Below are 25,579 nucleotides of genomic sequence, written 5' to 3' on the forward strand. Positions count from 1 at the left end.
AAATAAATAAATAAAACCGTAGGCTGAGCTATACTGCTTTTGGCAGCAACCCCTGCACAGCAGTGACCCTTCACAGGCATCATGAGGTGATGCAGATTCCGGCTTGGGAGATTTAAGCAAAGGGGGTCGAGCCACTGCTCAGTGGCAGGAGGCTGTGCATGCGATGAGCTCTCTGCCACAGTGGTTGGGGAGGTAGGATGCTCCAGACAGCTATTCTGTGCGTGCAGGGGAACGACAGCAGCAGGGACCTCCTGAAGCAGCGCCCAGAGGGGCCGCGGGCAGCAGCATGATATGAGGCAGAGGTGCTGACGAGCCTGTTAATATGCTGTCCAAACCGGTTGGGAACGCTCTCCTCCACTTATGCAAATTGGCTGGTAATTGAAGAGAGGTTCCTATAATCGTTTGATCTCTCTTCTGCTTCCCTTGGCACTGAGGCTGCATCCTCTTGTGCTGATGTAATCAAACCCGGTGCTGGAACACAAAGCATCCTGCGTGAAGAGGGTGCACGCACTCTTCCCAGGAGCATTTGGCTGCGTCTGTGGAGCTGCTGTGCAGCTCTGCTCTGTTTGCGTCTACCTGCTTAAAGAATATCGATCCAGAGGAGCTTATCTTGCTCTGACTGGTGCCAAAACCTCTGTCTAAACACCATCTGCGATAGCTGTTGAAAGGGAGATGATGTTGAGGCCCTAGACTGGACTGCTGTATCTTGCTGGAGCCCAAAAGAAGCCTGGTCTGAGAAAGAAAATGGCACAGCTAGAGGACATTAGGCTGCCCGAGTTCAGGTGGAGCAGGGGGACTTGCTCGCATGGAGCTGCCACCTATCATCTCCATTCATTTTTGCCTCTGGACCTTGGCAATATTTAAGGTCTTGGGAAGGCCTGGAAGGAGCAACTGCACAACCACAAACTCTTGCCTGTTTTCCAGCTGCCTGTGGACAGTGCCTGTGTGTAACTGTGTCCACAGGGAGAAGAGATGGGCTGCGAAGATGCCTCGCGGGTTGTGTAGCAGTCCTCAGCTAAATGTATTTGCAGGGCTTGTATGGGGAGGAAGGGTGGTGGAGCACTGCATCATCACGCTAGGGAGAAAGGCTTCTGAGGAACGCTAAGAGGAACTTCCGTGTGTCTTAGTTATGGGATGCCAGATGGTAGGATGCACTGGTGATATACTGACCCTCCTGCTTGTGCCAGTGGTGGCTCCTGAGCCATGTGCGGTGCAGCACCACTGATTGGGAAATAGCTGGAAGACATCCGTCCAGGTTGTGAAACCAGGTGAAGGTGGGCAAAGGGGAAGGAATCAGACAGGGAGCTTGAAGACTGGGTGGGGTACAGTATAATGGATATTTCTCTTTTGAGCTCTGTGAGGCCCAGGACTTTTCCTGATTCTTGGAGGTTTCCGTTAGCAGAAGCTGCCTACGCTGTTCTGGGGAATACAAGACGCCACCAGGCAACCTTGGCATTCCTTCAACAAAGCATTTTGGTCATGAATTTCCCTTGGCTTGAGAGGAAATGGAGGTGGTTGAGAGGTTTCCTGGGGATACCTTGCACTCCTCCACACAGCATCCTCCCCTGAGAGCCTCGTGCTGCTATTTGGGATGGGGTTTATGGCTGGTGGGGGTGGGAGGAGTGCAACTGCTAGCAGGAAATGACTGCCAGAGGTTTCCAGCTGTGCCAGACCAGCGGCGGGGAGGGAGCCTGCCTGCTCTCCCTCTGGCCCCATGTCCAGGCTGCGGTTGCAGGAGATGAGCTCCTCAGTCCCACCTTGCACCTCATCCTGTCCTGCGCTGCAGTGCACTGCCCCACGGTCACTGCAGTTTGTGGCTGTGCTCGAATTGAACGGTGTGGGGACGTGGTCCTTCTGCAAAGGTAAAAACACTGGTAAAAACACCATTTATTTACTTTTTTTTTTTCCAGACCCAAGCATACACACACACACGCACACATATGCGTGCGTGTGTGTGTGTAGGCCTGACTGACAGTGCCATACATCAGGCCGGGACACAGGAATGCCTTACGCTGACATTATAAGCAGCTACTTTGTGAAACTGCAACCGCTGTGTGGTCTGCCTATGGCATGATTCAGTCCAGCTTGTGCCCAGCTCTTTCCGTGGCTTAATACCTATGCATCCCTGCAACCAAACAGTCCCAAACTTATACTCCGAACTCTATAATGCAGCTTTCCCGTGCAGTTTTTTTCCAAGCTGATCTGCCTCTGCATGTATGTAGTAGGGTGCTTTGAAAGCTTTGAAAGTTCATCCCTGGGGTAGAGGCAGCATCCAGGGAGCTGAGCCCCGTACCTTCTCCTGGCATGCTTGCAAGCTGCACAAGCTTCTCTGGGAAGCTGTACATTAATGTCAAGGAAGTTGCTTGGCAGTTTAAGTAGTGCCTGCAGTAAAGTCCTGGTCTGATATTAAGGCTCTGGCTTTAGGGTAATTTTGTGCGATGCAGGGTTACTTTGGGATCCTCTCCACCAGATTTGCCCTACAGGCAAAACACTTTTGAGGCCAATCTGAACATGTGGATTTTAGAGCGCTTTGAAAACTTGACTTTAAACAGACACCAAAACACACCTGTGAAGATCTGCTTGCCCAGCAAACCTCATTCGCAGGGCAGCCTGCCCAGGGCCTGCACACAGACCTAAGCAAGTGAGGCGTCTCCATGTTTAAGGAGAGCATCCATATTTCTCAGCAGATGTAGCTGGACCTCTTCCATGCTTAAGCAGCAAGGATGAACATATTACTTAGTCCCAAAGGGTTTGTAATACATATTCTTTTGCCAGTAAAGTCATATGTTCTGCTCTATAAGGATGCTCCTGTTATGCATAGAGCGGTCCCGTGTCTGTGATGAGCTTGAATTGGAACACCTGTATTGGCATGCAAGTTAAGCATAAGATATAGGGTAGATTGAGAAGCTGATGAGGTCTCCTGCATTGCCTGTGTGAAAGGGGAGTCCCAGATTCAGTAATATTGTCATGTGGGCTTGTCCTGATGCCTTGTCACCATGTGCAATGGGAATGAGAGAAAAGGTCCCTGGTCAGGACTTAAGATGGTAACTGAGTTAGTGATATAGATCTTAGATCTTATCAAGATCTCTAACCATGGTCCCAGCATCTGTTCCTCAAGAGCGTGGCATTTTATCAGCCTGGGGAGCTGATTACCATCACCACCATAACATGGGGTTAGTCCTGCTCCTTCACGTATGTCAGACCCGCTGCTGCTTGGTACAGATGCGTCGCTGGTGGCCATGCAGGTGTTTACAAACATGCTGTTGCAATGGTCTGTTGGGACTGTTCAAGAAAAGAAACCTGCTGTGGCTGTCAGGATGTGGGGGCACCCTGGATCCCCTCTGGGGCATGGCTTTAGGTGAGGTTTCCCCCCACCCCGTACATTCCAAATGGGGAGAAAAGCTCAGGGAAAGATATGACTTCTGCATCCCTCCAGCACCTCCCAGCTCACTCCGGGAGTCTGCTGAGATCTCTGCCTTGTAATTTGGTATAAAGAGCAGCATGTCCCTAGGCATTTCAGTAAAGGAGACCACTGGTGTGTCAGAGCCTCTTTGGGAGCGTTGTTAAAGTGGCAGATCCAGGTGCAAAGCTTTTTTGCTGGCCATCCCTTTAGTGCCAGCTACCCTCACCGCACCAAGAGATTCTGACTCCTGGAGTCATATGTTTCAAAATCTTAACTACACACATTTGTGGGGAGAAAATTCCAGGGAGGGCTATTAAATGTCTGACTCAAAGGTCACGAGCCACAAATAACCAGCAAGAGTAATCAGGGGAAGTATCTCTCCAGGCTCGCCCTGATCTGCTCTTTTCCTTAGGCCTGATGTGGAGTTTATTTACAAACTTGTACAGAGTTTCTTCTGGTCTGTATGCTTGAAAAATTTAAATCGAGTGCTTCATTCACAGGTCTGCATACATAGTCTGGGTGGTTCCAGGTGTACTGGTTATAGTCCTGGTTTATCACTTTGTTTGAAGAAAGGGTTTTATAATGCATACGTGACTTTGCCAAACTTTAATCATTGGGTGCCTCAAATTTAATTTTTTTGGAAGCTTTCTGCAAAAAAAGAACAGTTTGTTTTGGGTTTTTTTTTTTTGCAAGAATTAAACTAAAAATATTGTTTTAGCCTTGCAGAAAAACCTCCTTGGGGCTTTTCATAAAGATGCATCAGTCTCTTCTCATTTTGTAGCAGGAATTCGATGTCTGGTAGGGAGGAGTGAGATCCACCCACATCTGGCCAATTCATAAAGCCCTTGAAACTCCCAGTTAACATGCTCAATAAAGAGTTATCAGAGTTTGGCAACCGAGCACTCCAAACATTACATCTTCCCTGAACATCATCTGTTCTCTCATGGCTCTTGCAGGACGCCACATACGGCCTTTCTGTTTAGGGACTGCTGCGGTCGTGCAGGGCTTTCACTATAGTTGCTTTTCTCCCCTGCTCCTGAGATCGAGAAGGTGGAGGCTCCTCTGCGCTCCCCCCCCGACAGGCGGGTTGCGAGGAGTGGAAGGAGAAAAATGCCTGAAATGCTCCGGTTGCGAGGGGTCCTGCAAGGAAGCCTTCCGGGGATGTGCTAGTGAGTCGAGGTAGGTGGAGCAGAGGGGCGCGTGACTGCCGGCGCGCATGCTTGTGCCAAACGTGGAGCATGAACTCGGGGTTCCTGCGGCTGGATGTCTCTTTGCTGTCAGCTCTAGATCCTCAAAACCCTGTGGCAGCGTCTGTGTGTCCCCACTCCTGTAGCAGCTGGTCAGAGATAACAGAGCAACGTTTGTCGTTTTGCTTTTGTTCGAGGGGAGCAAAGTGCTTGGTCCCATAATTAAAAACAGTGTCTTAGTGCATGTGCCCAAGGGGCCAAAATGAGGTTATATGAGGTACCCTGACTCTGGGATTTCCTATTTCTTGAGTCCTGACTTTGTGATCTTAATGTTATTTCAGCATAGTCTTTTTTGTGTGGTTTCTTATTTAAGTGTTTTTAATTTGCACAAACTCCCTCCAGCTAAATTTTGTTACTTGTGCGTGGCTCTGAAGAAGACCTTTTCCTTTTATTAGAGAGGAATGTTTTTAATCACATGCATTCTTCAACCCAGCTGAACTCTGAACCTTTCGCAGCTAATCAACATAAGATGGGAAACAGTTTTCAAAAACTGCATTTAACTGCTGCTTGTACTCAGACATAATAACTCTTCGCTGTGTGCGATCGCCTCGGAGGCGGCGTTGGGACGGTTGGCGCACGTCACAGTTGCACAGCGCTGCAAAACACTTCAGCCCGCCCTCATGGCAGGCAGGAGGGAAGATCATGGGATGCACAGAAAACCATCGCTCTCATACGACCTTTTTGGTCCTTAATAACCTGCTGGTTCTACTGTTTTGTTTGCTTCCTGCTTTATTTCCCTCTTATATAACTGCAGCTCTTTGTTGACGACTGCTCTTGCCTCCTAAAAAAAAAAAAAAAAAAAAAATCAGGAAATGCCAAAGCAAAGATTTCTGCGCTGCTTTTTTGGGAATGGCAGTCTTTCTTAGGGCAGCAATGTGATTAGTGATTTCCCCTTCAAAGCATGACCTACACAAGCAACGTATTAATACAGTCAGCCTGGGAAACTCACTGCCACCAGATCTCACCCCGGCCAAAAACTTAGCAGGAGTCCAAGCAGCACTTGAATGTTTCTGTGTGGCACGTGACCATTTATGTAAGAGAAGCTTTAAAAGCAAGTGCTCAGTGTTCACTTTGCGAAGGAAGAAGCCCAGCCATTTCCATCTGGGAGTCGAATATTTGCTCCACGGGCTGGGCGGCTGCAATCTCTCCGGCTCCATCTTTTGAAGCGGTTGGTGCCTGTTTGGTGCTCATGTTTCCCGGCGTCCTGTTGCGCTGGACGCTGGCAGCTCTCGCGTTTCTGTGCTGCAAAGCCCTGAGAGTTTTGGGTTGCGTCTCTGACTTTCCCTGTCCAGCTTCTAGACTCAGCATTGCAAGGCTTTGCCTTTCCCTTTTCCTGGTTGCCCAGAGCTGGGCTGGGCAAACACCTACCTTGGCAGAAAGGTCCTTTCTCCCACCGGCGTGATTTGGGCTCTCTTTGCGGCCAAAGCAGCTGGTCCCTGACGCTGCTTTCAAGCACACTTGCTCTGCGCCTCTTCCCACCTTGCCTTTGAGTGCACCGACAGTGTTTCTGCTGTTTTCTCTGTGCAGTGCCACGCTGAGGAACAGGCCAGGCCTCCCGGGAGCATGAGCAATCTGGAAAATGTTTGTAACCCATTCTGCGTTGCCGAGCACAGAGCGTGCATTCACGTTAGTACCGCCAAAGGCTTTCCCAGGGCACGGCAGGGAGAGACTCTGCACCGAAGCCGGGCTTGCTGTGTTGCAATCTCCCCTTCCTGCTGACGAAGGGTGGAGCCGCAGCGGCTGCTACCTAGCCAGGTGCAGAGGGGCTTGTGCAATTGGCTTGGCGGTCTTGGGAAACCGCCTTCCTGCGGGAATGGAGACGCGGAGCGTTGCGATTTGCCTCGACTTCCCGCAGGCGTACTGACTTGGTGGCATGTTTTCCCCATGCTGACCTGGCCCTGCAAGGAAAGCTCACACAGGGTGGCCCAGAAAAACAACCACTCCAGGCCTTACAGCAGCACTGTAACCCGAAATCCCAAATGCTTCTGCCTTACTGCTGGACCACATGGTGGAAATGGGGGGTAAGGCAACGAATTGTCCTCCTAGCCACCTGCATCCCCCCAGCCCTCCTGGGAGAGAGGCTGATGCCACCCTGCTTCACCCGCCAGATACCACCAGGGTCATTCAGGCCAAGCTCTGCAATTAATGATTTATTTAACGAGGACAGGGGGAGAAAGCATCGTGAAGTCTTTGCAAAGAGGCTGAGTGTCGCTGCGTTTCAGTGGCTGAATTTCAGCACAGGGTCACTTGCAAGCCCCTCTTTGAGCCCTGCCATTTGCACTGCAAATGCTTCCCCGGCCTCACAGCGCTCTTGCTTCTTCCTGATGACATGGTGGCTGCTGAAACGTTTCCAGCCTGAGCAGTCGTGTGAAGACAGGCTTGCCACCAGTGCCGTCCTTCCCATGCGAATGTTCTTGTGAACTAAAAATAATTTGCAAAAATGTTGGCAGCCAGACATCCAGCAGGGATAGGATCCTGTCCCAGAAACCTTACGCCTCTTCCCTGGGTGGATGCTCGCAGCTCGATTCACCCGACCCCAGACGTGGATTGGATCTGTTCTCATCCAAGCGGGTGAGGAGGGGAGGGCGGCGGGCTCAGCCTGCTGAGGTTGCACCGAGGCCAGCGCTCGCATCCTGCTCTCGGCCCATCTGCAGGTCTTATTTATTGGTTGCGCTGCGACGTGGCGCTGGAGCCCTGGCGATGGCGGTTTGCCGGGGTCAGATGGGAACTGGCCAGACCTCGGCTGGTTTGGGGAGAGGGCGCAGACCCCCTAGGAGCCGTCCTGGGGCTGCGCCTTTTGGCGGCGGGCCCTTCCTCGGGCGAGGGGAAGAGGAGGAGCTGCTCGCGCTTGCCTGGCTGGCTGCCCCCTGAATCATGTGTGAGCATTGGAGGCTGGTGGGGAGAGGAGTTGTTTACTGTAACTTTTGGCAGAGGTCCCAGCATGAAACCCCAAATGAATTCAAGCTGCATCAGGAGGTCACGGCTGCAGCAACCAGCTCCCAGGGCAGGAAGGGCTTTGCGAGAGGATCCAGAGCTGCTGGAGCCTGGGCTGGAACGGGAGGGATGCGTGGCATCCCGGGAGAGCTGCTGAATGCAGGTGGAGCCGGACAGAGGTGATGCCACGCGCCGGAGGGGTCCCAGCGCTGGGACAGCGGCGGAGGCTCCCATCAGGGGCCTGGGATGCATTCCCAGCTCTGCTACCTCCGGCTGGTCCTTGTCCCTCTCCGGTCCTGGGCAGCAAGACCGTTCCTCCTCTCTTAACTGCTTTCAGATGGGAGGCTGGAAGGCGTTCCTGCCAGGCCTGGTGTCTTTCTGCTCGCTCTGCCGTGCTCCTCCACCCCACGCTGCACCCGCAGGCATCTCTGCAGCTTTGCCTTGGTGCCAGCCTGGGCAGCCTCTGCCCTAGGCTCTGTTTTCGCTGCCCCTCTGCGATGAGGCTCCCTGGCAGCTCCCTGCAAACCTGCTTTTGCTGCAGGAGTCCTCGAGGAGCTGGTTGTGCTGCATCCTCCCGGTTGAAAGCTGCTGGATGCGCTAAAGGGTTAGGGAAAGGCTGTTCCTCCTTGCCACTGCCGCCCTGAGGTTTATCGTGTAAAAATTCATGTTTCTCCATTCCGGAAACTCCCCCCTGAGCTTGGAAGTGCTTTAATCCACCCTGGCTGGGTGAGAGGTTGTAAAGTCCAGGCTTTGCACTGGTTTGAACACCTGCTTGCCAAACCAGGGCAATTCAGGCTAGTTTGCTCCTGTGGTGCCTTTTTTCTTTCTGCTCCCCCTGCTTCCCCCAATCCTCCCCTTCTCCTAAAGGATGGCCATGTTTCCCTAAAGCTTCCTCAACTGTGAAAGAGGCTAGTGAACGTTTGCCCTATGCTGCGCGTAGCAACGTGCTCCCCGCACAAAAGCTTTGCAGCCCCTGAAGATCTGGAAGGGCCGCGGGCATGGAGGAGGGTCCGTGCAATCTCTCTCGGCAGCAGCTCTCCCTGTAACTGGTGCCTCTTGGCCGCAGAGATGCTCGACAGCCTTTTTCCTGGCTCTGAGCAAGCGACGAGGAGTTGTTTTTCTGGATGCTCGCAGCTGGCCGCTCGCCTGCCCGTCCTCCCTCTCCCCCAGCGCACACATTCCCTCCCACTTCTTCTCTTCCGCTGGTTCAGAGTTTGTTTTTAAAAAGACTCCAGCAAACGTGGTGGAGAGGTTCGCAGATCTCGTGCCTGTCCCTTCCCCCTCAGCTCTGTGCCACCATCCTTTTCTCGCCCTCTGCCCCCAGAGGTGCCTGTAACACCCTGTGCTTTGTGGGCCACTGATGGATGCACGTGGTTGCCCTCAAGACCTTCTTGCCTTTTCTCTGCCCCACGGAGGTGCCACAAGGGCAGCGTCGGGCTGTGCCAAGGCAGGTTGATTCTGTTGATGGAAGGATGAGAACGGGGCTGCTGCTGCTGAGCTTTGGCTGACACCCAAGGCTGTGCAGGGACCTCTCTGCTGGGTATTTTTAGTGTCACAAGCGGAGAGGAAGGCTGTGACCACTGTTCTCTGGATGCTGCTGGCTTTGAGGACCGACGATAGCTGTTGAGTTGTATGGCTTGGCAAGCTGGTCCCTTCCTCCTTGCGCCTCCACTTTCCCCTCTGAATAACGGTTCTGCTTATAAACAGCTCTTCCCACTTCCTTGTTGTTTCAATATCCCTAACAGGAGGTGTTGGAAAGGCCTTAAAGCTGAGCCTGACACTCTGAGTCCTCTATATTTCACAGCTCCTGTCCCTTCATGGTGTACAGCAGGACACTGATGTTTGGCTGGCGAGGACCAAGGAATAGCTGAGCTTCAGAAAGTTCCTGTAGATGGAGAGCATCACATGACAGAGCAGAGATCTGGCTCAGTTGGAAGCTGTCAGAAGTCACCATTTCCCATCCTGAGATTTTACTTGTTACAGTTTGTCCTTGTCCGGCTGCCAGCAGCCTCGCACATTGGGTTAGCGTTACACACGCGTTACTGCCACCTTGCTTCAGCCTTCCTCCCACAGAGCATCCCCGAGGGGGCTTGGCCAGCACCAATGCCCTCCGGCATCCTCATCCTCACCAGGAGATGGGAACACACGCAAGCTGGAAAGTGGGAGATGACAGCCTGCGACGCTGTCTGCTTATCGCATGCATCCTTCAAAATCCCTGATATTTGGCAAGAACTCGAAGCCCGCTGGGGGTTTCCAGTGCTGGGAGGCTTCTGGAGCAGCAGGCAGGTAGCTACCTCCCAGTGAGCCAGTGCTGGCACGTACTGGCACGATGCTCCTAGGAGGTGGGAGTCTGTGAGCGCACAGCGCAGCGTCCTCTCGAGGAGTGGTGGAACATCCTGGGATGAATTCAGCAGCCTGGTGAAGGTTGCTGGCCTTACCCAGAAACACAGCTGGCCTCTTGTGGGAGTCAAAGGGCCCACAGTTGGCAAAACAGAGGGCCACAGGAGAAGACTAGGGGTCTCCTCACTACATGTAACTCTGCTCCCACCAAAGACTATGTTCTTCCCATTGTTGCTCTCTTAACAGGCAGGTGCACCCATCCCACAATCCTCTAATGCCTCGCGTCTTGAATTCTTGTTTGCAGAGAGCCCGAGCTCATAAAAACGCAGCTGAAACGTGTTCATCTGCTTACGTTGCGCCCAGCCTCCAGAAGGGTGCCATGGGTCTCATCGTGCCCTTCTTATGGCATCTTACCACCTCCAGCCCCAGGGCATCGCTGATGATGGGGCAGAGGAACTTCCAGGCTCTGGTGTTATCTTCCTCAACCTCACTATCACACTGGTTACAGTGTGGCAGGCAGCCTGTAACAATTAGAACCAATTAGCCGAGAGACAAATGAAATGCCAGGCAGTTATCAGTGAGATAGAGGGTTGGTGAAAGAACGGAGTAAACCCTGTGATGAGGTTTCTCTGGGAACGTCAGGTCCTTCTTTGACACAGGCTGAAGTCGAGGATGTTTCTTTCCTGGAGAATTTAGCTGGTCTCTTTAGAGGCACGTTTGCCTCCATCGACCTAAGGGAGGTTTTCCCACGGAGGAGCTGGGAAGGGGAAGCTGCAGTGCACCAGGGTGGCAGATTGCCTGCCAGGGCCACTGAGCATGGTCCTGTCCTCTGCAGTGGTGGGGGGTGAGTTGTGCCAGGCTTGCTTGGCCTCACCGCTGCAGCATTTCGCTTAGCATAGGTTGCTTTTGCAGAGCTTTTAGTCTTTCTTGGGTAGGTGAATTGCCTTGAACCCGGTTCCCTGAGAGCTCCGGCAGGAGGGGTGTGTGTGGAGGGGGGGTGTTGAATGCCACATCGTGGGTCAGGATCCTGCAGGAATTTGTTTTGTAATATTGCAATAATCAGCACAAACTCCCTGATGCTGTTGAGGCCAAGGTTTGAACAGCACAGGGTGTGGCCTCGTTCTCTTCCTATAAAATAACATTTGCGTTTGGTTTTGTTATTTGAGGTGCTTTTGCAAAACAGTTAACTTTCAGGCCTGTAGTGTCCTTGGTCCTGTGTCCTGCAAGAGCATCCCCCTTGCACTGTCTTTTAATGCTAAATTTCCTGGCCACCCACCCCTTTCCAGCTTCCTGTGCTGCAATGCCTGTGGCTAAGTGCAAAGCTGCCAGGCCCACAGCTGCCTTGCAGACGCTTGTGTTGGTTTGGGGACATTGCGGGGTAGTCCATGATGTCAGTGCATCCTTCAGCTTCTGGTGTGCACCGTCATGGTCACAGATGTCCTTCCTCCCTTTGCTTGGTCAGCTTGCTGCCTTGTCACTGTCATTTGGAGCATCCCCCTGTGTAAGTACAGCAGTGCCAGCCTGCACAGGAGCAAGTACTGGTCCAACAGACCCCAGCTCTGTACTGCCTCTTCCTCCACTCTTCCTCTTATCACTGGGCAGTGGGATGGATAGAGGCCCCTGCAACCTGTGCCAGGTTGTGTTGGATGGGGACACTACAGGGTTAGCTCAGAGAGGGTTATAGGAAGCTTTTCTCGGGGCAAACGGAGTCCCACTTGTCCTCACCATCCCTGTGCTGCAGACTTGCACATCCCACTCCAGCCTGGCTTTTGCAGATATCCTCATTGGTGCAAGGTTCATTCCCAGGAAAGGCTGGGCAATTTGGCTGGTATTGCTGCTTCTAGGCTGCACTTATCAGAGGCACTGGAAGGCAGGCTTAATGCTGGTCTCCTGTTGAGGCTTTCTCTATCTGATCTGTAATTGCCAGTTTATAATGAGGACTAGGGCAGCTTGTTTCTCAGCTCCCTTGGGACCCGTTCCTTCAGGCCAGCCCCAGCACAAAACAGGCTGTGGAGAAGCACGTGGATGCAAATGGAGCACTGCAGCTTAAGGCATCCGGATGGCAGTGTTGTTGTTCTGCAGGTTTATTGTGTGCCTTTCCCTGTAATAGTGCAAGTTGCAGCCTTTCTTAGCAGGGTTGCAGTGGTGGTGTGCCGTACCGGCCAAGGGCCGCGGTGCAGGTGCAGCTGTAGGGGACCAGCTCTGCTTTGCTCTGGTCCGTGGTGCGTGCAGGATAAATTAAGCAAGGCTTTAGTAGCTAGTCGGTGAAAATCCCCTGCTGCATTGGGTACTCCAACAGTCTAAGTTGCTGGGGCTATTTTAGGTATCCCCAGGAGGATAAGGGGGCTCACCATGCAGGGAGGCACCGCATCCAGGCCAGATGTGAATGCCTGAAGTTAGCAAAGTGATTCTCAGCCTTGGTGTTGGGGAACGATGCCCACAGCACCCTGGAGACTCTGCCAGGCGTAATTTGCAGGATCTGTGCCAGGCTGATGGGGGCCAAGCTTTTCTCAGTGTCAGGGCAGGTTCCTTGCAGTGCCCACCTGTGCACAGGGGAATATGCCTGGGGCCCATCCTGATGCTGCCCTTGCTTTCTCAGGGGACGTAGGCCAGGCCCCAGGGAGCAGAGAGGTCTCTGCTCAGTTCACAAGGCCCCTTCATGTCCTGAGACGTACCTGGGAGGAGGGATCTGAGCCGGGCAGTTACTGAGCTCTGCCTGTCTTGTGTCTTGACAGCTGCTGTGAACCCGTGCACCTCTCCGCAGGTGCCTCAGACCGCCCCCATGGACCTGCGGATCGGACAGCGTGTCGTCAAGCCCGGCTCTGACACCACCTTCCTGGCTCTGAAGCACACTCAGCAGCTGCAGCACCAGCTCTTCCTGGCCAGCCTGCATCAGCAACAAGTGGAGCAACTTGCTCATCAGCACGTGAGGGTACGGACACCCTGCAGCTTCTTGGATGCAGTGGGGAGCATCACCTGCTTCCAGGTCGGGTGATGCTCGTGGGGGTGGGTGAGGACCTGCTTAGAGCTGGTTTCGGTCTGCCTGTCCAGCCAGAACAAGGCAGCAAAACTTGCCAGCCTTGCTCAGGTTGCGGCCCTGCGCCAGAAGTGAATCTTGCATTCATGCTTGCAGGCGGCATCGTGCTGTGTGCCAGGGCAGGAGCATCTGCTGTGTTGGGCACCTCCATGGCAGAGTGCTGTGGCCACCTCCATGGCCCTGTCCCTCACCTCCCAGTGTGTCAATAGCCCTCTGCTCTCTTCTGTGCCACTCAGATGGGGAGTTCAGTGGAAGTGAAGATACCCGTGAGTTGTGGGCACGGCTGGCCTTTGGCATCCTAGCTCTGGCCTGGGAGCACCTGGCCGTTGTCAGGGAGGAGGTTGCCTGCTGGCTTCCTTTCCCTCATTCACTCTGCAGACCCTGGCTCTGCTGTGGGCGCTTCTAAGAATTACTTTTCCCCACAAAGCCTATAGCTCGTGGTGCCATGCACATCTGCCAGCACTGTCAGTCCCCACCTGGTGGCTGGCCTTGTCCGAGCTCCCATCTCTGTCAGTGGTGGCATCAGCTGATTAAGAAAAAAGAGCTAGAAATCCCAACCCTGTAGAGTAACCTTCCTGGGTGATTTCTTTCACCTGAGCTGGAGAGTCTGTAGTCCTTCTTAGCAATCCCGGAGGCCTCTCTGACATGAGGAGCCTGGCTAGATAGCCAGCTGGTGGCATTTCCATGTGTTACTTTCAACCCTAGCTTCTGTCCTGCCAAGGCCAGCAGGAGGGCAGGGGCCTCCTGGGATGTGTGAAGCAGAGAAGTGTTTTCAGCCACACACCGCATGCTGTATTAGGAGCCAGAGTGACTGTACAGGATGCCTGGTGTCTCTGAGCTGCCACTCATCTTGACCTCCGCTGTTTCTCTCCCCTAAAGACATGAGTTACTCACTTTRCAGGCTAATTTGCTTTCTGGGAAGCCTTCACTGCAATTTTCTAGTGTCGCCCAGAATAGCACCCCCCCGTACAACATCTTCTGCCAAACATCACAAAATCACAGTAAGATTTAGATTGAATGATAGCTCTGGAGGCCTCCACTCCACCCCCTGCTCAGAGCATCGCCAACTTCAAAGATAGACCAGGTTGCTGAGGCCTGCGTCCAGGCGAGTTTTGACCATCTCCAAGGATAGAGATCCCCCCCACCGCCTGGTCCCTGTCGCAGTGCTGCACCATGCTCATGGGGAGGAATTTATTCCTTACGTCCAATTGGAATTTCTCCTGTGCAAGTTTTAAAGTTGCCCTTTCACTGCACTCCTCAGAAGAGCCTGCCTCCATCTTCTCTGTAACCCTCTTTCAGCTGTGGAAAATGAGGTTGTGCCCCCTTTGCCTCTGGGCTAACCAAGGCCAGCCTCATCAACTTCTCTCACATCCCAAATGCTCCAGCCCTCTGCCTGCCTGTGCTGTCCAGTTCCCAAACCACGTAGCAGTTGCAAAAACTGCGTTCTTGTGAGCCCCTTGTCTCTCCTTTACATGCTGGCTGTGTCTGAGAGGTGGGAGTGTCTGCCCCAGAGCAGCAACACCACTGTCGCTGGTGTAGGGTGGCAAAGGCCATCCTGTCCTATCCCACTCGCTGCTGTCCCAAGGCTGTGTGTTGGACCCAGCCCTAGGGAAAAGCATTTACCCTGTTGATTTGAGCCTTGCTAGTTCTGTGAGCTCCTCTCTGGGTTGGCAGACAGCCTTTGCTGTGGCACAGGCATGTTTTTGGTACTGTCACTATGTTTGCTGAGGAGCAGAGTCTGCATTTCCCATCTCCCTCTAGTCCGATTCCAGACCAGCACAGCCAACAAATCCCACCTTTGGGAAAAGCAGTTCAGCTTGGGATCTCCCAGCTCACTGGTCCCAGCAATCTTGTCTGGAAGATCTGGGGAATCCACTCGAGATGCTCTGAGGCTTTCTGTGAGAGGCTGAGCATCAGCTTGGTCCATACAAGGAGAGTTTGCAAAGCCCTGGTGACGCCGCCGTGAACGTTGGGTGCTTAGAAACATTTGTGCAGATGTGAATGCTTTCTGACCTTCCTGTGAGATGGGATCACTTCTGAAAATATCAGCTCTGAAAAATACTGAGTTCCAGACTTTTAAGAATAGTATGTTTATCTTTTTTTTTCCCTTTATTAGTCAGCCATGATTTTTTTTTCATTATATTACAACATGCCCTAGTTACAGATATGTCAAAATACCATGAAAGGCAATAAGTTGAAATAGACTGGGTTTAGTTTTACAATGTCTCTGGGGAGATAGTCTCTGGAGGCAAAGATGCGTCCGGTTTGCTATGATGAAACAATTTAACACATTCTTGTCAACCAGGGCTGCCCATCAGGTTTCCAAAAATGACATAACGGACTGTTTCAGATATGCTCCATCAGGTCCTGGAGGGCAAGAGGGGCCTTGTGCTGCATGGGGTTACCTTGGTGCTGATATTACCCTTTTCCTCCCGCAGGTGACCATGGAGTCCCCACACCGTGAAGCAGAGCCTGGGCAGCAGGAGCAGGAACTGCGGCAGATCCTCAATAAGGACAAGAGCAAACGAAGTAAGAGCTTCTGCATGTGCCATTCTGTCTGCCTGCGTGCGGCACCAGGCATGGCATCTCTGTCCAAGGGGTTGTGTCCCCAAAATCAGTGGACTCTGCTCACAGAGGGATTGAGATCAGAGTGGCCTTTAGAAGGGGTCCTGCACTTTCAGCAGGCAATTCTGCCCTTATCCAGACCATGCTGTGCCCTCTCTTGATCTACAAGTGTGATGATGCCCACACCACTGAGCATCTCTCCATCCTGCGTGTGAAACAGAGCTTCATGCTATGTTTGTCTGGGCCCGAGAGAACAGCTTAGCATGAATGGGGAAGTCCAGTTCCTTCTGTGTGCAGCAAACAGCAATGCCAGCAAGTTGCACCCAGTGGCTGGCATGTGACTTTGGGACTCCCTGGTCTGGCCAGTGTTTGTCCTTCATGTCCTTCTTGGTGGTACCAGCCAGATAGTTGCGTTAGATCTTTGTGCTAGCACTGAATAATGCCCTTCAACCGACCCACAAGCGCTGAGCTTATGGTGCTTGGGACTGCCCTGTGCACTGGGCTGGGCATGAATTTGACTCTTGCTATTGCAAGCCCCAGACTGGTGCACCTGTGCCAAGGGGGAGAGGTTAGTGGGTCCTCCTATACTGGGCAGGCAGGTCTGCGCTGCGGAGGAGGCTGACCCCATCTGGCTGCACACCCCGTGTCTGGCTGCGAGATGTGTCCGGCTGCAATCTTCCTACGCCATCTAGTGCCTGTCCTTGCAGAGGGAGCTCTCAGGAGCTGCTCTGAGCTTTTGGATGTGTGGAGCCTTTCAGCAGGACCCAAGGATGTAGGTGCAGCCTGCAGCAGATACACTGCACTGTTTCCAATGTCCCCGAGCCTATTGCCCACCTGCCCCTTGAGTCTGGCCTCTGCTTTCACTGCAGCATTAGCTCAGATGGTGCCCCCAGCCTGGCCCCCCTCTGACCCCAGCTCTTGTGGTGGTGCTTTTACACCAAGCTAATGCCTGATCTGAATGTGCTCCCACTCAGCAGTGAGGGTGCCAGCTGCGCCATGTGGATGCTGATATTTTTCCCATGCTGTCCCGTTGTTCCCATGAGTCTGCAGAGGACGGGCTGCTTTTCCAAACTTTTCAGGGTTGATATGGCTAGTTGCGGTGCTGAAAACGCAGTGCCTGCCCCTTCCATGCCACACCTGAGCAAGTGCAGCCCCTTCAAATGTGGTCAGCTCAGCAGAGCTGAGCATGACTGCCCATACATGGCCTCCCTATGCAAACTGGGAGTTAATCTTACAAATTAACTGCAATGATTGGTACTGAATGCTGCCATGGAAGGAAAAGTGTGGAGCATCTCTACTGTAACTACAGAGCTTTCCACTCTTGCTGGAGCAGACAGCTTAGGATATGATCTTTTAGAGGGAGCTTGGGAATGGGCCTTAGTCCAAGATGGATGACTGCATGGGAGGCTCACAACAGCCGGGGGCTGGCAGTTGCAGCACCCTGCAGCAGTTGGAGCTGTGCGTGGGAGTGTTGCGCTGTCATGATTGAGCCAGGTGTTGAATGTGGGTCACTGCTGTTGTCTGTTTGCCAGTGGATTGTGGTAGGAGGCCTCATGTGCAGATGCTGTTCTGGAAGAGTGCAGCTCCATCAAGAAATTCAGGATCCTCAGAGCTATTCACTGAACTGTTTAGAGGTGCTTTTTTCTTTCTCACTGCCTCTCATCCAAGCTATCCCCATCTGGGCAGAGACCATTACTGTGCAGAGAGCTGAGGTGCAGGATAGGCAGAGCTGTACGTCATCAGCTGGGACCTTCTCTGGAAATTATCAACATTTAGCACAGGCTCGAAGAGTTTCATTCTTTGAGGGCATGGTGTGTCTGGAGAGCCTTCAGAGGGATCCTGTACCCCCATGTGAAGTTTTGTCATTGCTGTGCAAGCCACGTTGTGCTTTATGCCCTCTCTGTTCTGTGGGCATCAGCTTATACCTGCTGTCTCTGGCTAGGATGAAGCAGGCAGAGGTCCACAGCTGAGACTTGCCTCTGGAGATGCTCTCCCTCTCACCGGTTGTGCTCCTAGCACTCAACAAGGGACACACAAAAAGATCTGACTGCTGAGATGACCTGGGAGAGCTGAGGATGGCCCTCCTCTTCCTGCGTTCACCTTGACCTGGGAACTGCACCTACTGTCTCAGCAGGGTTTTCTCAGTATCTGTGCTCAAACATGTGCAGCATCTGTCATGAGAGCTCCAGGTGGTGTGAGGGGTGCGAGTGTAGCATCCTGGTGCAATGGGACCTGCCTTGAATTCACAACAAGAGGGAAGAGGGTGTGCAGTCCCTGCAGAGGGACTGATAAGATTCGGGACAAGGAAACACGAAAGTTTGTCAGTGCTGGCCACTCTGCTGGAGCACAGCTGGGTGCTGGGCCAGGTTAGAGCTGGTACAGCCATGCTGGAAGGACCTATCCTACTTCCCACAGAGCTGCAATGCTGATGCCTTTGGCCCAGGCTGCTGTGGTGGGGCTCTCCAGCTGTCTCAACGTCCCCTGTCCAGCCACGGGGAGCCATAAGGCACATGTGTCCAAGGACCCTTTGGGGTGACCCATGTCTACTTCCAGCCCAGTGTGATCACTGCTGGTTTTCCTGCAGGTGCTGTGGCCAGCACAGTGGTGAAGCAGAAACTGGCTGAGGTCATCCTGAAGAAGCAGCAGGCAGCTTTGGAGAGGACCAGCAACCCCAACCCTTCAGCCATGCCATACAGGTAAAACAAGGATACCCTCTCTGGGTTGTCCAACCTATCGAGAGCAGGACATATGCTCAGGGACCTTCCAGTAAAACATTGCTTGATGGCTGTTTATCTTAGTTGAAGTCTGCAGGGGTGAAGCAGCTGGGTGTATCTCCTATGTTGTCTTCCCTGGTCTCATTGAACTTCATTGACTAGTCCCACTCCTGACTCAAGAAGTAGTCAGGCTTCTTTTCTTTTGTCCCAAGACAAGGCAGAACCCAGACATGTCCCTAGGAACCAACCTCTAGGGACGTGGGAAAACTGAGGCACCCACTGTGAGCAGGGAGATACCACAGATCAGTCTCACTGCCTTGCTGCTCAGTGAGAGAGAGGCCAGAGGCCTCACGGCTTGCTCCAAGCTAGGCACAAGGAGGAGAGACCTGGATCCTCCCAGCACAAGACTTCGAGGGAAGACTTGCTAGGTTCTTTGTGAACAAGCAAGGGCTTTGCATGCAGTGGAGATACCAACAGGGAAGCCATGTTCCCAGCCCTCGGCAACCTGATCCCTTGTGTAGGAGCTTGCAGTAGTGGATAGAGGAAGCCTTTCTGGATGCTGGCAGAGCACCTAGCACACACCCAGAAAAGGCAATGCCCCATCTGCCACACATATAATGGTGGGCGTAGCGCAGTTGGAATTTGGCTGTCTGGAGGCTGCATCCTGGGAGCTTAGCCCTGTGCAAGTCCCAGGGAGAAACATACGGGAAGCAGATGCTGGAGCATTGGGTTTCCACAGCCTTGTGGAGACAGGGCTGTGTTGGCAAAGTCGAGAGCTGGGGATTGGCTAAGTCCAGGCAGTGCCAGCTATTGGTTCCAGCAGTGAAAGGTCTCTAACTAGGTTTCTTCTCCCCACAGGTCTCTGGAGCCTCTGGATCCTGAGGGCCCTTCCCCTTCTGTGCTCAGCACCTTCCTGCCCCCAGTCCCCAGCACTTCTCTTGACCCCCCAGAGCATTTTCCACTGCGGAAGACAGGTAAGGCCTAGGGGCTAACACCATCTCCCTTCCACTCTGGTGTCCTCTCAGCCTGCACACGGGGATCGCAGGGGACTGCTGGAGCCAAGAGAGTGGCTGGCCCCACAAAACCAAGCCAGCTGCACTCCCATCCCTGCTGGAGCTAGGACTAACTGTCTTGTGTGCTTGCAGCATCTGAGCCCAACCTGAAGGTGCGTTGCAAGCCCAGGAAATGCCTTGACCGACGCAAGAACCCCCTGACCCGGAAGGAGAGTGCACCTCCTTCATTGAAGAGAAGGCCACCTGAGGCGATCGGTGAGGCTTTTGCCTGGACTGCTCTAACTTGGGAGTTTGTAGAGACTGAGGCCAAGTCGGAGCAGCCATGATCTGCCCAGGATCCTGCAAGATGTCTGTCTGGGGGATTGGAGAGGGAAAGTCACGTCTTGGAGGCTCAGTGTGTTATCAGTGCCCTCCTCGGCGCTGCCCATGGAGGAGTTTCATGCTGTGATGATGCAGGGACAGCTGAATCAGGAAAGGACGTTGCTGCAGCCATACCATGCTGTTTTGGGGGCCTGTGATGGACATACAAAGCTGGACGGGTCCAAGGCCCCGAGCAAACACAGCTGGCTGAGCTTCCTTGCTGTAGTGTGGTGCCTTCCAAGTTGGCAGAGAGACTCTGCTCCCAGCCATGCCATATGGCTGAAGGAGTTTTGGCCTAGGAAGGCAGTGGCGACTTGTTAGAGGGAGGCAGGGCCGGTTTTCAGGCTATAAGGGGTTGGGGCAGGGGTTGTGCTGCCCTTCTCTGCATGCCTATGCCCATCTCCCCTATTTATTTCCTGTGCAGACTCCTCGCCGAGCAGTAGCAGCACCCCTGTCTCCGGCTGCAGCTCACCCAATGACAGTCTCCCCGCAGACCACGGAGCCCTCCCCACTGCATCCAGCATGGCCCACGAGGTGAGGTCCTAGGCCTTGGAGACACAGGTTTTGCAAGGTCAGGAGTTCCTGACCCCAGGGTTTGGAGTCCTGATTTCTCACTAGACGCTGATCCTAGGCTCAGGATAAGCTAGCATCCCCCTGGGAACCCCATCCATGAACTCTGCTGCCCAGGGCTGCCCCCATCTGTCTGAACCCTGCTCTCCCTGGCTGGGGGGATCCTTTGCCCAGCCTGTCACTGCTCCCCTGTGCACTGTCCTGCTTGACAGTGTGCATTTGTTGTCTCCTGGAGTGTGTGCTATCCCCATGGGTCCCTAATGCCTCTTGCCCTGGCCCCAGATGTTCCTCCAGGCAGCTAGGACTCAGCCACCCTCTTCTGCTGCCTGCCCCATGCCTGAGCTCCCTTGTCCCATGTCCAAGCTGCCATTTCCAGAGCAGAGACTAATGAAATGTGTTTGGTGCAGACACCCCTGGCCCAGCGCCTGATGATGCAGGAGAGCTCACTGGCCCAGTTTGCCCTGCAGAGTGCAGCTTCCCTTCCAGCCATCACGCTGGGATTGCCGGCTACCACTAGCGCCAGGGTAGGTAGCCAGGTTGTAGGTACCCCTAGAACTGGACAGTGGGTTCTCGCAGGTCAGGGGAAGCCTGACCTCTCTCTTGGGCCTGGGGTTCCTGGGCTAGTGACAGGCGTTTGCTGGCTCTGAGTATTCAGAGATCCTGCCCATGGGCACGGCTAGAATACGCCATCCCCTCTCCATGCTTGTCCCAGGCTCTGCTGTCCTGGCCTGTTGCTAATCCAGTGCTCCTTCTCTCTGCAGGGAGAGGCAGATCGCCGCCCCCTCTCTGGCCTGGCACACCGGGTACCTGTGCTGAACGGACCTGTCCTCGCAGGCACACATTCGCCCATGTTCATACCAGCCAGCTTGGAGCAGCACGAGGCCGGGAGCCCTTTATCCCCTCGGCTCCAGCCTGTCATCATCCTCGAGCCCTCTGTCACCCATGCTCCTCTCGTGGCGGGTGAGTGTCAAGCTTTTTACATGCCTGCTGCTGAGGCTGTGTCAGTGCCGGCAGGGCTCAGCATGGAGATTCTCTTAGGACAGGCAGGAGCCAGGAGGTTTCTGGGGGCATCCAGTCCATTGCACCAGAAAGACCCAACAGCACAACACAAGCTGCTGCTGTCCTAATAGAGGAGACGTGCCCAGGAGCAGTCCTTGGTGCTGAGGCTGGCTGGCATGTGGCTGTTCGTGTAAACTCTCGCAGGCTGCAAACTAGCCCCTGGTCTGTTCTAAATCTAAAATCACATCTGGGAATTGTTCAGGAGTGTGAACAGAGTTGGGCCGGTTCCAGTGCCTGGGAACAGAAGTGGCAGTGTTCAGTTCCCTTACATCTCAGCACACGCCAGAGATCTGATTCTCTGTTACCCTTACCTGAGCTGTGGTCAAGGCGATGGAAGATGTTGACCTTGGTTCCAGCTAGCTAGCAAGCACATCCTTGCCATGGGCTAAACTGGAGCTCTGCATGCACCACAGTCTTGACAAAGCAAAGAGAGTCATAGCTTTGGCTCTTCCCTCCAGCTGCCCCTCACCCTGCTGGAGCATTGAAAGCTGCACTGGTGTGGAGTCATTCATGCTTCCCACAGCCCAGGAGCCTCCCTCCAAGGGATCTTTCATGCATCTTTGCAGGCTCCCCTGTGCCAGCAGGTTTCACTACTGCCCCTGTGGTGAACAGGGCAGCTCAGACTTCTTGGTTGTACCTTTAGCTGCTTTATTCCCCCCAAACCTTCTGGGTTATCAGCTCTGACTGAAGCAGAGCAAAAGCTGGCTCCTTTGTGTTGCTTCCTGGCTTCATCTCTCTCCTTGCCCTGTGATACCTGCAGTGAGGGAATCTGTCCTCACTGAGGATGGAGCAAGGGCTGAGATGGTTTAGGACAGCCAGAGCCTATCCCCAGGTGCCCAGGGGCTGTGTGGTGCCAACATAGGGGGACAGAAGGAAGAGCGCCATGAAGGTGCCAGCTGCTTCTTACCTAGCCTAGCAAATGCTGGGCTACATCAGGACTCCTTCCCAGCATGTTTCCCAATCCCTACAGGCTAGGAAAGCTTCTCCCCTGCCCAGAGCAACCTGTGCTGCTTCCTGCACATCCTTCTCCCATTGGCTTTCCGGGCAGTGAGTAAGGGAGAGCCATCTCTGGGATTGCTGGACTAGGATGCCCAGGACTGCTGCTTGCTATGGTGTGGCCTGACAGCTCTGTGGGGTGCCATGTCCACCCAGCATACAAGGCTAGCCCTCACCTCTGCTTCCTCTCCCCTGCAGTGCCAGGTCTGGGAACGGTCCCTTTCTCCTTCGCCCCCTCGCTCATCTCTGCAGAGCGCCTGTCACTCCCAGGCCACCATAAACCGCTGGGGAGGACCCGCTCAGAGCCCTTGCCCCAGAACCCCAAGGCCATCCAGCAGCAGCTGGTGTACCAGCAGCATCACACCCAGTTCCTGGAGAGACTCAAGCAACAGACACATCTGGGCAAGGTAAGTCAGGGGGGTTCAGCCCAGGGGAAGCAGCAGGTACCAAGAGAAGGATACTGCAGGGTGCAAAGTAGCAACCCTTCCTGATGGGCGAGGAGTAGCAGATGTCCAGGGCTGTCCAGCTTCACTGGCTCCCACATCCATGATGCTCTTGCCCCTGAGATGGCCTGCCGTCTTCCACAACCTCCACAGCCTGGTCTGGCCTCTGTCCTGGCCCCTGTCACCTCTCTGCTCATTTGTGATCCCTCTGTCTGCAGCGCATGGCTAAGTCCAGTGAGAAGCCCCGTCTGCGGCAGATTCCCTCCTCGGAAGACATGGAGGCAGAGGGGACACTCCCAGAGGCTGGGGGTGAGAGCAGTGACCAGGCAAGGACACGCATGGAGCCCACACGGCCAGGAGGCAGCATGAAGGAACCCGAGAGGACGCAGAAGATGATGCAATCACAAGAGGAGCTTGTTCTACAGCAGGTATCCTAGGGCTGGTAGAGATCAGAGAGCCCAGGGAGGGGTGCAGGCTGCCAGTTAGAAGCAGTCTTTTCCTTGCTGGGCACGAGGAGCCCATGAGGAAAGGGGCTGATGCCTTTCCTGGGTTGTCACAGACCTGTGTGAAGCCCTCTGGGTAGTTTGAAGCCTAGAAGCAGGCTTAGGAGGGGACTGGAAGAGGTGGAGTTCCCAGCCTTGTTCTCATCTCAAGTCCTGGTTTAGTTGCTTTGAGCATTAGTCCTCTGTTCAAGCTGCTTGGGATGTGAATGGTGCTATTTTTGCAGTTATTTGGTTATTTTCCACAGTACTTACTGCTTTTCAAAGAGACAGAAGGCTTCCCTGGCCTTTGCCCTGCAGCTTCCCTAGCCTTGCAGAACTCTGCTTTCCTTGTGTCTGAGCATGTGATGGTCTGTGGCCTGTCTCAGGTTGCATCCCCAAACAGTGGGACTTGTGCCCATGCTGTCACGGAGTACCTCTGCCTCGGTTCATTGTCTCTTTCCAGACCAGGTTTGCAGTTTGCCATGAGGTTGGCATTAGTGCTACAGCACAGGCAGAGCAGGGGGATGTGGGCAGCATGCCAGAGGTAGCTGCCCTTTGGTTTTAGAGAGACCTTTTTCTCCATCCCTTGGTGTTTCCCTTTTGAGGCTTTGTACAAACCCAGCAAAGCTGGCAGTGTGCTGACACTGGGAAGATTCAGGTCAGACCTCGTCCAAGGAGACCCCACACACTTCAAAGGATGCTTTTGTCCTGAGACCAACGTGACCAGCATCTAGACTCTGCACACAGCTACCCAGGCTACTGGCTGATGCTGTTTGTTAGACCTGCCTTGCCTGGCACTCCAAAATTTGCCTCTAGATAAGCTGGGCAGTGTTCTGAGGATACCCATGTGCAGATGAACATCTAAGGAGGAAAAGGAGCCACTTCCCAGTAATGCTGGGATCTGAATGTAGCATGTGACTGCACAGGGAACCCTTGAAGAAGCTCTGCTTCTGATGCATCCGATTTGCATGGCTTTGTGCGTGTTTTCTCTGTGGAGGATACTGTGGCCTCAGGAGTCTTTCTCTGTGCTGGGGCAGAGGTGTCTCTGCCAGGATAAAACACCTCTCCAGAGTATCAGGGTATGCAAGGGGTTAGTTCAGTTAAACTGTCCTGGATGCTGGTAAATTGGCACCCTCCCTGGGTGCCAGCAAAGCTGGGCATCATCCCCCACTGCTGTGCCTTCAGCAGGCTTGCCCAGCAGTGCAGAACTGAGCCAGCAGAGAGCAGCAGACACTGTGCGACATGTCCCAGCTCCTGCACGCTGGCTTGGAGCCAGCCTGCATGGAGGGGACTACATCAGATACAAACCCTCCTGGAAGCAAGGCTCCTTCCTGGGCTGGGAGAGTGCACTGCACTGGCTTCCTTTTCCCATGCTGGGTCCACTCTCCCTGCAGAGCAATGTGTGGCACCTTGCTCAAACCTCTCTGGAGATGCCACGCTCACTGCCGCCTCTCTCCATCAGGCCTATCTCTGGGATTCCTACCAGCGCATGCAGCACCAGCTCCTCAAGCGGCAGCCCCTGGCTGACTCCCCCATGGTCCACGCAGGGCACAGGCCCCTTTCCAGGGCCCAATCATCTCCTGCCACTGCAAGTGTCTCCCTTCCTGCCCAGGATCCAGCCTCCAAGACGCTCTCTCTGCCTGTGCAGGAGCAGCCAACCAAGCCGCATTTCACAACAGGTAGGGCATGTCTCCTTACAGGGAGGCACTGTGCTCGGATGTCACTGCTGGAGCAGTAGCAGGGCCTGGGGAGAAGAGCTGAAAGAAGGGATACCTGGGGAAGCTTAGTTACAGTCCCACTCAATCCTGGACTGATATATTCCTGGGAGTGCTCTAGCTGCCTGAACAAAGAGCAGAGCAAGTCCTGAGGATCCCACCCTCCTCAGCCTGTTAACCAAAGTCAGTTATTGCAAAGTGATCTGACGTGCCCTTTCCAAGTCATCCTGGTCCAACACTGCTGGTGAGTGACTGTTTGGGCTCTTTTGCACACCCAAGGCAGGATTTGCCTCAAGCCTCTTGGGACAGAGGCTCCCATGGTCTGAGGGAGGTGTTTTAGTCAAACCAAATAACCAACGGAGTTTAGGGTCCCAGCCAGCAGCCCAGCCCCTGAAAAGGAGCTGAGATAGGGGCAGCCCAGTCAAGGCCTGAGTTTCCAGTCTAGTGTTGGGACTGCAGTGTCCTGATCCGCTTGTGCGTTGCAGGGCTGGTTTATGACTCAGTGATGCTCAAACACCAGTGCTCCTGCGGCGATAACAGCAACCACCCAGAGCACGCAGGCAGGATTCAGAGTATCTGGTCCCGCCTGCAGGAGAGAGGGCTGCGCAGCCAGTGCGAGGTGAGTGCAGAGTGGGAGCCAGATGCCTATGAGCCACTCATAAGGGAAAGGGTGCTTGTGCCAACAGATCTTGTGTTAACAA

At 53.9% G+C, this 25,579-nt stretch overlaps 1 protein-coding gene across 7 annotated transcripts in view; it reads left to right on the top strand.

Annotated features, from left to right (window-relative positions):
* HDAC7 (histone deacetylase 7) overlaps positions 1-25,579 on the top strand; it is a 126,244-nt gene that overhangs the window by 84,753 nt on the left and 15,912 nt on the right. For 6 of the 7 annotated variants that reach the window (XM_026085360.1, XM_026085359.1, XM_026085356.1 and 3 more), the window contains exons 2-13: positions 12,660-12,856; positions 15,400-15,490; positions 18,111-18,222; positions 19,099-19,214; positions 19,386-19,508; positions 20,038-20,147; positions 20,591-20,707; positions 20,945-21,143; positions 22,437-22,645; positions 22,900-23,109; positions 24,626-24,842; positions 25,364-25,497. In XM_026085360.1, coding sequence (XP_025941145.1) covers positions 12,660-12,856; positions 15,400-15,490; positions 18,111-18,222; positions 19,099-19,214; positions 19,386-19,508; positions 20,038-20,147; positions 20,591-20,707; positions 20,945-21,143; positions 22,437-22,645; positions 22,900-23,109; positions 24,626-24,842; positions 25,364-25,497 — 1,835 coding nt within the window. The remainder of the gene's footprint in view (positions 1-12,659; positions 12,857-15,399; positions 15,491-18,110; positions 18,223-19,098; positions 19,215-19,385; positions 19,509-20,037; positions 20,148-20,590; positions 20,708-20,944; positions 21,144-22,436; positions 22,646-22,899; positions 23,110-24,625; positions 24,843-25,363; positions 25,498-25,579) is intronic. The other variant, XM_026085363.1, reaches the window with a different exon arrangement.

Source organism: Apteryx rowi, unplaced genomic scaffold (assembly GCF_003343035.1).
Source record: "Apteryx rowi isolate R43461 unplaced genomic scaffold, aptRow1 scaffold_665, whole genome shotgun sequence".
In the NCBI taxonomy this organism is placed as follows: Eukaryota; Metazoa; Chordata; class Aves; order Apterygiformes; family Apterygidae; genus Apteryx; species Apteryx rowi.